At 38.4% G+C, this 14,904-nt stretch overlaps 1 protein-coding gene across 1 annotated transcript in view; it reads right to left on the bottom strand.

Annotated features, from left to right (window-relative positions):
* KLHL32 (kelch-like family member 32) overlaps positions 1 to 14,904 on the bottom strand; it is a 327,282-nt gene that overhangs the window by 5,047 nt on the left and 307,331 nt on the right. Inside the window, exon 8 of the mRNA XM_006881200.1 lies at positions 11,783 to 11,877. Within this exon, the coding sequence (XP_006881262.1) occupies positions 11,783 to 11,877 (95 nt within the window). The remainder of the gene's footprint in view (positions 1 to 11,782; positions 11,878 to 14,904) is intronic.

Raw genomic sequence — 14,904 nt, forward strand, 5'->3', positions numbered from 1 at the left:
TTTACACTCTTCCTGAATGATATCTTTGACATCCTCCCACAACTCATCTGGTCTTCGCTCATTAGTGTTCAAGGCCTCAAACCTGTTCGTTCTTATGAATTCGAATAACCAGAGAGGTGCCTCCTTGGATTAATAGTACAGCTCTCTTGAGACGATGTCACCAGATCTAGTGTTCCATTGGATTGGAACCAACCACCGCAGTGGGTTTCCAGACACCAAAGATTACATGGAAGGAGATAACCCATCTTTCTCTCACTGAGTAGATAGTGGATTCAAACCTTGTGCTTTTTGGTATAGCAGTGTAATGGCTTAACAATATAATGTCTAAAATGGAGTTAGATTTTCTCCATTTTTAGAAACCTGTATTCTGCTTTTAAGGCCCATGATTCCTAATTCATTTTCATTTATCTACCTTTTTTAAAGTTTCCAGAATGATTCTGATTGGTGGCCAACAATTAAAGTTGCTACTATGGTCACATAGCCATGTTATAATTTAGAATACAGGCCCAATAAATTTTATATTGACATTGTTCCATTGATAGCCTCCTTTGATCTCTATCCTTCACCTGCATCCTAGATGTGGATGTGTCCTAATGTTCCATCCATGGACATCTTGGTATATTCTTTTTTAATCATTTTGTCCAATATTATACCTTCACCTCTCACCAAGTGGGTAAGTCTTTAATTGCAGTGATTATTTTGTTGTGATAGACAGGCACACACACACACACACACACACACACACACACACACACACATACTGGTTTACTTACAAAGTTCTTATATGTAGTTTTTCAAACTGGATCTTTCCCTTTCCTTTATCAACCCCCCCCATCAAATTGTGCAACCCTCTGATTAAGTGCCCCCCTCCCCTCTTTAGATCCTTGTGCTTGTTCTACAATAATGGTCTTATACAGTGTCTTTATGAGACTGAGTTAGTTCAATTAGCAAAGAGCTCTCCAGTCCCTCTCAAGTTAGGTAGTAGTCTTAGAAATCCTTGCTCCTGCGTACTGCATAGTATTTTTATGTGTGAATGTACCATAGTTTCTCAATCCAGGCCATTGTGGTTGGAAACCTGGGCTGTTTCCATATTGTTACAGTGGTGAATAGCACATTGGTGTGCAAGTCTCTATTTGTGCCTCAGTTTTCATTTTCTCAGGATATATTCCAAGCAGTGGAATAAGTGGGTCATATGGAATTTCTATTTTCAGCTTTGTGAGAAAACGCCAAACTGTCTTTCAGTGTGGTTGTATCTTTTTACAATCCCACCAACAATGTATCTCACCACATCCTCTCCAGCATTTATTACTTGCTGCCTGCTAAAGTTTGTCACTGCTGCTGGGGTAAGAGGGTAAGATGGTATCTCATCTCTCTTATTGCCAGTGATTTTGAGCATTTCTTCATGTGTCTGCTAGCCATCTGAATGTCCTCGTCTGGGAAAAGTCTTTCCATGTCTCTTGCCCATTTTGTAATTGGATTATCAGTTTTTTACTTTTCTGGAGGCCCAGGGGTATTCTGTAAACTTTTGTTATTATGAGACTCTTGTGTGACATGGTATTGCTAAATGTTTGTTCCTAGTCAGTAGGTGTTCTTTTCAGAACATTGGAAAAATTTTTGATGAGCAGAGATATTTAATCTTTAGAAGGTACCATTCTTCAATTTTGTCCTCTTCAGATTGTACCTTTCTGGCTGTATTTGGCAGTCTCTTTCTACAATAGACAAGGCCTTCTAAGCTTGATTCCAGTTTGATTTGATTTTGAGCTTTTCCCCAGGTCTCTGATACACCTTAAGTTGATTTTTGTGTATGGTGTGAGATGAGGATCCTATTTTAGCTTTCTGCAGTTAGCAGTCCAGGTTTGCCAGCACCATTTGTTGAAGAGGTTGTCATTTCCTCATTTGATAGGTTTTATTTCCTTGTCAAATATCAGTTGACTGTAGATAGTTGGGTCCATTTCTGGGTTCTCAGTTCTGTTCCATTGGGGGCTCTCTCTCTGTGTGTGTGTGTGTGTGTGTGTGTGTGTGTGTGTGTGTGTGATTGGACTATACCATGCTGTTTTGGTTACTACTCCTGAGTGGTAGATTTTGAGGTCAGGGAGTGCTATGCCTCCCACTTCTTTTTTTTTTTTCCATAAGTCTTTTGGTTCATTTGGAGTCTCTTTGCAAATAAATTTACCAATTTCCCTTTTTGTCTCTTTGAAAAATGAATTTTATTTCTGTCTTGGGATGGTGTTGAATATGTAGATATGATAGTGTACACAGAAAACCGAAGGACTCAACAACAACCAACAACAACAAAAACACCTGTTAGAGCCAGTAGACCAATTTAGTAGAAAGAAATAAGATCAATATCCAAAAATCAGTGGGATTCCTCTACAGTAACAAAGAAAACTCAAAGAAGAAAACCAAGAAAGCAATACCATTTATAATAGCCAACCATAAATTGAGATACTTGGGAGTGAACCTAACTAGAGACAGAAAAGACGTATACAAAAAAACCGTACAGAACATTTTTTGCAAGACACAATAAAAGATCTAAATAAATGGAAAAATAGTCTCTGTTAATGGATAGGAAGACTCAATATTGTGACTATGACAGTCCTACCAAAAAGCAATCTACATGTTCAAGGTAGTACATTATTTTTGATGAAAAGGGTCCTCTAGCTTTGAGGACCCAAACTCAAAAGGAGTAAAACCACCAAATCTAGAATAAAAGGAAAGATTCTCATTGCGGTTTTTGTTATTTTGCTTGGGCTTTTTTTCTCCTGAGCCGGCCATTAGTTGTCTCTACCCATTTATAAACAGTGGATTTTAAAACTTTCCTACCTGGAATTTAGACTTAGAGACTCCTAAACTCAAGAGATACTGGCTGCAGAGTGAGAGACCAGAAGCAGCGCAAGGCATTAGACATCACAGAACTGAGACATAAGCCATCATATCAAGGGGTGGATAGAGGGAGGGAGGTATTGGATAGGGTAGGTGGAAGTGGAAGGGGATGCTGGTGGAGCGGGGAAAGGGATGGGTCAAGACACACATACCAAGGGCAGGGGAGTGACACGGAATCTACTGTTTACTTCTATAATTGAGAAATATCTTCCACCTGCTCCTTTCTGTAAAATGCTTGTCTGTCAGATACTGTTCTAAAACTAAGCATTCCAGTTAAGACAGACTAAAAAAAGGATTGGCCATCCACTGCCGAAATAACAGGCCTTCAAAAACCCTGTGTGCAATAGAGCAGACTAGACTAGCAGATAGGGCAACTGAGGCTGAGCCCTCAAATATGGAAACACAAAAGAGGAGGAACAGTTTTAAGTAGGCACTAGTGATTGGAACATGGAAAAATATATCAAACACAAACATTTTCTCCTGGTTATTTTTTTAATAATTCATATATTGTCCTAAATTAATGTGGGTGGTCCTACTTCTTGTTATCTGAGGTAATTTTCGTATAAATTCTCTGCCTAATTGGATGAAGGGTTAGGTTATATTAAAGAGGATCAGAACACGGTTGTTATATCAGTAAGGCAGGAAGGATTAGGTGGGATGCGAGGACCTTACTTAAGTCATTGCTATGTTCTGACATTATAGGAATTTCCCTGTATGGCCTGTCTTATTTCTATCTTAGGGTTAAAGGAAAGTGAGCAAGCAGAGAAGGAAGGATTTCAGTACTTCTAAGAGAGAAATGCTGAAAGCGAAGCACATGTTTCGAGCCATGATCCTTGAGCTTGAGAACCTCCTATCCTCAGGGGGAAATTGATGAGGACACTTGGAGGTCTTTAAAGATGCCAGGCACACAGATGCTGAAGGAGAGAAGACACATCCCACAAAACTGACAATGAGTAAAAGCTTACCCTTAGAATTGGCACCCTAAAATTGGACATCTGGTTTCCCAAACTGACAGTGTATCTTTCCATTAACGTCACACATTTGTAGTATTTCTGTTCTACCAACACTAGATAATAATCAAAACATGGATACTTCTGCATTATTACATGTACAGTTGTTTTGCTGGATAAGTCAAATTTCTCCAGTTTTTAAAAAAAAAATCTTACATTTATTTTTCTATAGAAACTTTGTCATTATCAGGAAAACGAAAATCCCAATGGAATTTTTAGTTGTATTTCATTGAATATAGAGAGTAAATAAAGTTACCACAGCTACATAGAGTTAAGCATTTTCTTCCATTTACAGAGGAGAAAATTGAAACACAAATTGAATGACTTGGATACAGACCTATGAGGACCAAGTAGTGATGTCAGTATTTGAGCTCTAGGATGCATCCCAAGAAAGAGCAAGGATTATATGCCGTTTGTAATAATACTGTTCCCCTCCCCTTCCCTAAGGGAATACATTTTCAGAAGACTGGATGTCAGTTGAGGTAATCTTCCAGAGAGCTTTTGTCTGGTTCCTGGGGCCAACAGAGACTGCATATGTTGAGCAGATGTAATGTATTTAATCTGTGAGCAGGGAAAAGGAAGCTTTGGCAGTTTTTCTCCAAAGCACTCCCCTGTTAACTGGCAGAAAGGAGGCATTTGGGAGAAGGAGGTGCCAGTTTGGCAGCATATCCCCCAGCCCAAAGGAAACACTAGTAAATGAAGAGCAGTAGAGGTGATGTGGAAACTGGACTAATCACTTGTACACTTACGCAGCTGCTCCCTGAGTGCTCCTTGTCATCCCTGGCGTGCCAGATTAGAGTCAAAACTCGGTGCCAGCCATTTGCTTACACACCCACTGAACAAACAATAGCATCTTCCCTTCTGTTTGGAATTTATTTCCAATACTTTCCATGAGTCTTTATTACTAACAAGCCCCAAATGTCAATCTTTAAACAGTCTTTAAATAACTTTTAAGAGTGTCTTGGCACTTCTCATGTTTGGGTTGTTCCTATGATGGATCCAGTCATCTGTGCTAAGTCATGTAGTCCCAGCAAAGAAAATAGTATGTCTTCTCAACATCTAGCAGGCTTCGGCCCCATGGCACCGAATCTTACACTTGACAACTATAAGAGGTAACCTAGAATGGGCAGTTGAGTGAGGCCAGTTATTGACTCACAGTTCTTAGAACAAAAAAACCCCAAAATTTATTTGAGTCTTTTGAGATGTTAGTGAAGCAGTTTATACTATTTAAGTATGATCTCTGCCAATTTCAATTGACCAACTCTAAAGATTTTGTAGATTTGTGACTTATTGCATGAGAAAATAGAAACTTTGATAAATCTAACATGCTTATTATTTTCTTCACCACTCTTTCACATACTTTTCAAATTGCTAACTTGTCAATTTCTACTGTCTAATATTTTCTCATGAACACTCTCTATCCCAAGCTCTCATTATCTGTCTTTCCTGTTGTATATTCTTTGAACAAATGATGAGGAAGAGACTCGCTTTTGAGCAAGTGGCTAGTTTCTTCAATCACTAATGTATTATTATACCAAGACAAGCAAGTTCTATTGTTCCCTTGCTCATTGCCATCTAGTTTAAACTGACTCATATGGCCTTTCATTGAGTTTCTGAGGCTGTAAATCACACAGGAAAAGATTTCCTATCTTTCTCCCATGGATCCATTGGTAGATTGAAACTGCCAGAGAGGCTGTGCTTTTGATTTAGCAGAACAGCTTCCTACAGAGTCTGTTACCACAGATTTCTAATAGTTCCATTGTCACCAATAAAATAAGTATTTTGAGATGGTGTGGATACAATTCACTATAAATAATATAAACCAGATTTTTTGGAGATTTTTTTTCCCTTTTATTTTTTTCCGCAGTTAAATATAGCTTTATTGTTTACGTGTTTTAATAGATAATAGATTAAGCACAAATATTAGTAATATAGTTTGTAAAATAAGTGGATATACAATAAGAAAAGTAATGAGAGATGAAATAGAAGTATGCTGTTGTTATTTTTTTTTTATTTTTACTAAACTCCAATACTTTATCTCATCAGAAACATTCTTTTCTTGATGTTTTTAAAAAAATCTTATATTGACCTGTACCCTAAATTTGCATATACTATGTTTTATTCATATATATTACATTTCACATATTCCTTCATTCATATTGTGTTTCAGATGATCATTCCCAAAAAAAAAAATGATCATTCCCTTACACTGTTTTATAAAATTAATCATCACTGATCTATACCCACTATCACCCTGTCTTTTCAGATCCCCACTATATCCTAAAAGAGGGTGAAGGAATTAGGATACAATCAGTTTTTAGTAACTAAAATGAAATGTGTACGTTATATGATGGGTCTTTACATATTATCCATAAAGGCATTTCTTCTAAACATCACTTTAAATGGAAATCCATATGCTTATATGGACAATTATTATCTGTTAACAGCAAAGCCTTTTAAAAGTCTTTATAATACTCATTTTTTAAGTGTGCTAATCATTATTTGCACAAAGACTGAAAGTGTACATCAAAATGGCTAACAGAACATGGAATTACTCATAATGCACTTGTTTTATAAAAACAAATATACTCAAGTATTTGGAGTCTAACCTTAAAAGTGAAATATATCCCACCCATATGGGCACTGTTCAAAACTTTTTTGAATCTTTGCCTTTAGGATGCTTTTGAATATTCTCAGTGGTTTAAAATATATGTACCCCTTCATCTTTTAAAGAGAGAGCAGCTTATTTGGTAACAGAAGTCATAAGAAGAAATCAGTGCATATAATTAGGAATTGAGCTAAAGAAAAATTTTTTGAGGACAAATGCTATGACTATGAAGTAACTTTAAGAAAAAATTCTTCTTTACAAGCTAACTTTCATAACTATTCCATAACAGGAGATACATTTTTAACTGGCAGCACTATGATATAAATTTTGTAAGTATAAGTTAGAGTTTTATAGTCTCATTATGTTATGGCTTCTACTTATATTTTTTGAGCTAATTTGACATTAAAATTAGTAGAAAGATATTCATAAACATTTTCAATTTGCATGTACTTCATGATAAACTAATTCCCATTCTGCAAGTGATCTTTGTGTTTCCCAAAGATACCTAAAAACTAGTGTTCCTGCATTGCAAAGCACTAGCTGTCCTCTAATTCACTGTTCAACAAATTTTAAAAGTAAAAAGAAAATTTAAAAGCCTAAGAGAATGTGAAAACTGCCAAATATGTATAGTTGAGGGATCACCAGAAGCATTCCCTGAGGAAAAAACCCTTTGCTCACTCATTGCTATCTAAAGATATGACAAAACTCTAGATCAAAGTAACTTTCAATTATCTAGTTAAAAATTTCCTTTAAAACTTAATCATGTGGTTTTTTTCCCCTAATAAATTTTTCCACAATGTTAATATTATTGTTTCATATTTCTTTAATTTTCATTCATTTTATTCTCCAACTTTCTTTGAATTTATTTTTTGTTTGTTATTTTTTTTAATATCTTAAGATATATCTCACAAGTTTTGTTATGCATTGTTTTCATTATTGCTAATATCTGGGTCTTTTTAAACTTCCATTGTGATTTCTTGAATCCATAAATTGTTTAGTAGTTTATTTTGATATTTTAAGGAGCCCTGGTGGTGTAGTGAGTTAAATGTTGGGCTGTTACTGGAACAGGTTTGAACTGTCAGCCACTCTAGGAGAAAGACGAAGAAGGCTGCTTCTGGAAAGGCTGAGAGCCTTGGAAACCATCTGGGGCAGTTCTGTTCCTCCTATAGGGTCGCCAGTAGTCAGAACTGATTAGATGGCATTGGTGTTTGCTCTGTCCAGTTACATAAGGGTTTATAAAGTGTTTACTTAGTTGCATTGTAGTTAGAGATCACGGAGTGCCTACGTGGTGTGAATGGTTAACATACTTAACAGCTACACAAAAGGTGGAAGTTCCAGGACACCCAGAGGCACCTCAGTGAAAGACCTAACAGCTGACTGAAAAATTAGCCATTGAAAATCCTGTGGAAATCAGTTCTGTTTTCACACACATGGGTCCTCAATAGTCAGAAAAGACTTGGTGACAACCAATACTGGTAAATATCATAGCCACTACCAGATATTTTTTTTAAATTGTTAAAAATTTCCTAATCCTAGTACTTATTTTTTTTAATTTTTCTTTTAGTATTGATTTATTTGTGTAAACATTCCACATGTTCTAATGTCCACTCCAGTGGCTAGATCTAGAATCATATTCAGCAGGATTTACTTGTTCAGATATTCTTTGTTGTTGTTGTTAGGTGCCGTCGAGTTGTAGGCAACCCTACGGAATGAAAGTCCTAAACATTTGTGTGACTTTCATCCTTTCTCCAGGTTCATAGGGTTTCCAGAGGCAAGCTATTATGGAAGTAGATGCCACTTCTGCTTCCAACAGATATTCTTTACCCTTGCTAATTTTTTAAAATTTGGTCTGTATGAGGAGTGAGGCCTTTGAGGCTTGGAATAGGGTTTAAGGCAGGCGGTGGCTTAAAGCCCCAAAGGGAGAGGGGTGGACAAGGTGGCCATGTCGTTTCTGGATGACTCCACCCAGGGTTTCTGTGACTTCTTGCTGCCTGAGCATGGTAGTCCGCGTGCGCAAGTAATGACAAGGTTTTGGGGTTGTGTGCTTTCTCAAGCTTGTGTTTGACGTGCAGTACTTAACTGTTTTTCCCCCCAGGAGCAAGGCCCTTGAGGCTTGGCATGGGGTATAGCACTGGTCTGTGCATTACTGTACAGAGGTAACTAACTCGTGGTTGCTGTGATGCTGAACACTGTGACACTGATGTGTCAAATGTGATAATGGTTGCCCATGGTGGACAGTGTTTGGTGGAGCTTCCCGATTAAAACAAGCCTGGAAGCAGGAGTGACATCCACTTCTGAAATGGCTTGCCTCTGGAAACTCTATGAACGGTGCTCAGGCCTTTCGTTCATAGGGTCACTATGAGTCGTCTATGATTCTATGGCACCTAACAACAAAAACAACTTGTATCAATAGTTTTATTGTTATTGTTGTTAGGTGCCTTCATTGAGTAAGACTCAGAGTGACCTTATAAACAACAGATTTGAACTGTGTCCTAACTTGCACCATCCTGACCATTCATGACAACTTGAGCCCACGGCTGTAGCCACTAGGGAAGAGTACTGAATAGAAAAAGTGTAACCAGAGTACTCCTTGGCGGCCAAGATGGCGAAGCTTGGTCTCTCATATTTTGGACATGTTGTTAGGAGAGGCTAATCTTTGGAAAGGGACATTATGATTGGGAAGACAGAGGGTCAGTGAAAGAGGGGAAGATCCCAACAAGATGGACTAACACAGAGGCTGTATCATAGTTGCTTTTGTTGTGTACCATCGAATCAGAACTGACCCACAGTTGATCCATGTTTTCAGAGGCAGTCAATCACATGGCAGAAGACTGCCCATCTTTCTCATGCAGAGCAGCTGGTGGATTTTTTAACTATGTGCCTTCAGAATTGCAGCACAGTTTCTTACCACTAGGCTATCAGAGCTCTCTGTATCAACAGATGTTAAAACCTCCCTGACAAGCTTCTGGCCAGACTAATTCAGAGAAAAGACAGTGTTATGAGTATAAGGATATAATTGGATGTAATTGTTTCAGGTGCCCTAGAGGGGATTATTACTCATAATGACCCTATGAACAACAGATCAAAGCCTTGCCCTGTCTGCCACTCCCATCACAATCTCCACCACGCTGAAGCCTGTTGTTACTGTCACTGTTACTGTCAGTCCATCTCATTGACGGTCTTCCTCTTTTTATGACCCTCCACCTTTCCCAGCATAATGCCTTGTTTTTTTCAAGGACTGGCCTCTCTTGACAACATGCCCAAAGTCTGTGAGGTGAAATTTCACCATCCTTGCCACTAAGGACCGCCAAGGCTGCACTTTCTTCAAGATCATTCATTTGTTCTCTGTATTATAACATAAAGGGAGCGATCAAGGATAGCAAAACAGAAACATGCTGAGAATTCAGAAAACAGACAATATGGAAAGTTTCTAGGGGGAAAACACCAAAGGAAATGTGACTGAAAAAGAAACAGAATACTTCAGTAGTTCCCCAGCTATTAAAGATACTGAATATGTACAGCACTATACACACAGTCAAGGGGTGAAAACAATCTGTGTCCATCAGCAAATGAATGGATATACAAAATGTGATATTCATACAATGGAATATTGCTTTACTATAAAGAGAAATTAAGTGCCAACACGTACCACAAGATGGATTAAAATGCTGAGTGGAAAATGCTCAAAATACCAATATCATCCCAATTATATGAAATAAGTGCCTAGAACAAGGAAGTGTATTGAGATCAAAGTTTGATATTGTTTCCAGGAGTGGGTGGGAGAGAAGGGGATAATGTCCTTTTGTAAAGGGGAAAAAAAAACCAACCCTGGAAACTTGAATTAGAGATGGCTGAATAACCTAAGAAGCATGTTGTTGTTGTGTAAGGTGCCATCGAGTCGAACATGATTCATAGCGAACCTATGAAAAGTAGATTTGATCCCGCTTCCCTCCTGCGCCATCCTCATCATCTCTGACATACTTGAGCCCACTGGTGCCTTCCCTGTATCAATTCGTCTTGTTGAGGGTCTTCTTTGCTGATTCTCAGCTTTTCCAGTTATGATGTCTCTTTCCAAGACAGAGCCTTGCCTAACAATATGTCCAAAGTATGAGAGATGAAGATTCATCATCTTTGTTCCAAAGGAGCACCCTGGCTGCACTTTTTCCAAGACATATCTGTCTATGAATAGCTGGTGCACTTGAACTGTGTGCCTTTGAGCTGACGGCACAATTTCTTACCATTAGCAAAAGAGAGGAAGACTCTCGACCAGGTGGGTTGGCACAGTGACAACAGCAGTGGGCTCTAGTGTGTCAGAGACTGTGAGGATGGTATGGGATAGAATAGTATTTAGACTGGCTGTTTATAGGGTTGCTTTAAGTTGTACCCAACTCGATGACACATAACAGCAATAACAGACCACCAGAGCTCCTTTAAGGAACATGACAACATTGAATTGTGCATGCGAAGAATACAGTAATGGGAAATGGTTTTTTACATATATATTTACCACAACGGGGTGGGGGGGGAGAGATTATGAAGTAGTTATTGAAAGTCTCACAAAAAGATAAATGATAGTATATTTCTTTTTCTAAAGGTCAGGACAAATACATTTCAATCTTGTTATAAAAAAAACCATGAAAAAGTAAGAGAAATGAGGTGGAAACTGGTTTCCAGGAACTATAAAAAATAAAATAATACTCTGAATATGTGTATCAATGAAAACAACTGCTGTTCTGAAAGTCCCAGCTGGCACTTGGCCCGGTCTGGGCAGCTCTCATGCTGCACCAGGACTGGTCCATGCAACAGAGGCTGTGCCTGCCAGACCAGCTATAAACCACACTGCTCATCCCGGACCAGAAGCAAGGACAATATCGTCGGTGGTCTTTATGGAAATGAACAAATTGTAGTATAGATACTGAACAATGACATGGAAAGGAGGAACTTAAAAATTTGTGGGGTGTATGAAGGGAATTTTACCAAATATTTCTGGATTTTGTTCATTTGCTTGTTTGTTTAGGAGAAAAGTACCTCCATTCCAGTATGTATTACATACTTTCAAGGCTTATTCCCTCATTATTTTCAATAGGGATCAATTCTTTAGATTGGGCATCATTTTTTGGACACAGGGTAAGGTGGCTTCACAGTGTGAAACTACACAAAGCAAGGGAGCTGGAGCTTCTTTCTACAGTAAATACCTTTTCCTTCAGTAAGTAGCAGCATGGCAAAAAGTAACCTCCCTGATCCACTCGAACAAACTTCAAAAGGAACTTCCACCACTTACCTGGATACAAGCCAGAGGTTCATTTGTCCAAATCGAATACCCTCCGACTAAATATATTCTCTCATTATGGACAGCAACTCCAGATTCATTTTGGCCTAAAGTAAAGAGAATCGAATAAAAATAAAATGAAACAACTCCATTTTCCTGCATGTTTTAATTAACCCCTTTGCCATCAAGGGATATAATTTCCTTCTGTGACACACTTGTATATTCAATGGGATTTGGGCAGCAACTAATCACTACCTCCTGGTACTCAGAGGAAAGAATTAACCACCATTTGTCAGATAAATAGTCTCTAGTCAGTCAGAACCAGGCCAAAGCACTTATTAGCCAAGTTGGTAAATATAGCATTAAATACAGTAACAATAACGAAGCCATAGAGAACTACGAGTTTGTTATCTATTATATGCTATTAATTTACAGTGGTGGCAATGGGGTATATTTTAGAAATGCAAAATGCTTCTTGAGCTTCCAAATGCTTTTAAGATAGTGCTTACATTTATAAACACTAGCAACAGTAAAAAGCTAATAAAATAGTCATGCCCCTGGCGTGCCCCAAATGAAGAGAAATGACAGAAACGAATGAGAAAGTGACTAACTTCCCTCTCTTTACATACACCACAGTTTTAAGACTATATTAAAGTTCTTCAGCTGGGACCAGCCTCGACAATCCCCAGATACTGACACACCAAAATGATGAAAGGCTCCCGCCCCCTCTCATTTCAAAAAGAAGGCTGAATAACTCACTACCACATATTCTTCCCCAGAGGCCATCAGAGAGTGAGATCGTCTCTTTTATTGATGGGCTGACACAGGATTGACTGGGGTAATAAATAAGCTGAATCCTATAGCAGGCTGTGTCTAGGATTGGGTGGGGGTGGGGACCCAAGGTAGCACTTCAGAAACCTGAAGAGAGTTAAGTTCTTGCCTGAAGACCTCAAAAATCATTTTGCAAAACCAGGAGCTCACCATAAAGCACCCAAGACCCACAACTTTCTACTCCCAATGTTGCCTGCCCCCAGCAACAGCTGTGAGTGATCAAGGATCCACTCAGCATATTAAACTATTTCCAGAAACTAACCCAGGCTGCCGTTTTGAGTTTGCCTGTGATCTTGTATTACTAGAATAGTCTAGAAAGAATCAAATCATTTGCTGATTTTAATACCAGTTGAAAAAAGGAGAAAGTTTTCAGTTCCATAGAGAAACATCAGGGAATGTCAGCTTTTCTTGTATTCCCTTCAGGAGAGGGATAAAGTTGAGAGGCCTGGGTTCTCTGTGGTATTGCCCTGTGGTAGTTCTTGGAGGGGTACACATGACCAGGAGTGATGTGAAACCTAGAAATTCGCTGAGCTGCTCTCCATTTTCGTTTTAAGAACACAGACACAGTTTTTGAAAATGGCAAATAGGAAAAATCTTTCCCTCAACGCCTGAACTCACCAGAACAGGACTAAAAGCAGTGAAATGTAAAAAAAAAAAAAACATTGCTTTTGTAAAATATTATTAACTCATTCCAATTCCAAAAGAATTAGTATTTCTACCTATTTTTAGGGAGCTCTGCTATCTTTGTGGGCAGGAAGTTGCACTGCCAACTCAGAGGCATGTGGTTCAAATCCACCAGTTGCTCCACAGGAGAAAGACGGGCAATCTCCTCTCCTGCTATTTACATCCTCTGAAAACACACCGGAGAGTTAAAGTTGGTTCTGACTAGATGTAATATAACAATAACAACACACAAAACAACTATATCATCTCACATCAGTAAGAATAGCAAAATTTAACAGAACAGCAAACAACAAATGATGGCAAGGTTGCAGAGAAACTGGAACCCTTATCCACTGTTAGTGGAAGTGTAAAATGTATGACTTTTTCTCAAAAAGTTGCAAATAGAAATACCATGTGACCCAACAATTCCATTACTGGGAATTTACGCTAAAGAAACCATAATCACCACCCAAGCAGATATATGCACACACACGTTTATTGCGACTTTGTTTGCAATAGCAAAGAGCTGGAAACAACCCAAGTGCCCATCAACAAACAAATGGATAGAGAAGCTCTAGTGTATTCACACAATGGAATACTATGCAGCATTACAAAACAAGGAACTCATGAAATATTATGGAAAATGGATGACCCTGAAGGACATTATGCTGAAAGAAATATCTCAGCCACAAAAGGACAAATATTGCATAGAGCCACTGTAGTAAAACAGGAAGAAAAGGAGGGGAGAAATGATGTATACTGCATTGAAACAGATGAGGGAGAGAACTATTTAAAAGAGACATATAATTTGGTATTATTGTCATTATAGGAGTCCAGAATGAAGGCTGCACAGTGGAGTGGACTGGGGGGAGGGATTGCATAGCAATGAAAGAGTTTTATTTTTTAAGAAGAGTGAACTGGGGGTGAGGGGGTGGGCTGGGAGAAAAGTGCAACAATAAATGAGTGGAAACCCTAGGTCTCTGTAAACTTTCATTAAAATTAATTAAAAAAAAACCCAATACCAACACAATCATAGCTGTCCATGAACTTTATTCTCAAGTAATACAAATGAGTAAGATCTCTGAATTGTGAGATAGCCATTCTACACATCCTTACCGTTTCATTTGCTCCTCTTACAAAATGCAAGCTATCTTAAACAATGCTCTCTTGTTCTACAACCTACAGAGAGTCAAAGTGCCTATGGGAACACTGATTTATGAGCATGGATTATTTCAGTCACCTGAAAACATGCATGAAAAAGTATCACACGTCGGGGAGCTCTGGTGGCCTAGTGGCAAGGAGCTGCAGCTACAATCCCAGAGGCACATAGTTCGAATCCACCAGATGCTTTGCCGAGGAAGGAGGGACAATCTCCTCCTATACCAGTAAGATATAATTTGACGGTACACGCACACAAAAATAATAATAATTAAAAAAAAGTATCACACGTCCTGAGACACAAGCTTCTCAGACACTTAAGTTTTTCTATGAGATAATAATACATATCTTTCAGGTTAATAAAAGCTAGTTGTTTTTTCCACCTTACAGCAGACAATGAGGCTTCTCTGACTCCTGTGACCCCATGTGAATATGCGTAGAGCTGAACTCCAAAAGGTTTTCATGAACAACTTTTATTTTTT

The sequence above is a fragment of the Elephantulus edwardii genome, unplaced genomic scaffold (genome assembly GCF_000299155.1).
Source record: "Elephantulus edwardii isolate Elephantulus edwardi_28Jun2011 unplaced genomic scaffold, EleEdw1.0 scaffold00013, whole genome shotgun sequence".
In the NCBI taxonomy this organism is placed as follows: domain Eukaryota; kingdom Metazoa; phylum Chordata; class Mammalia; order Macroscelidea; family Macroscelididae; genus Elephantulus; species Elephantulus edwardii.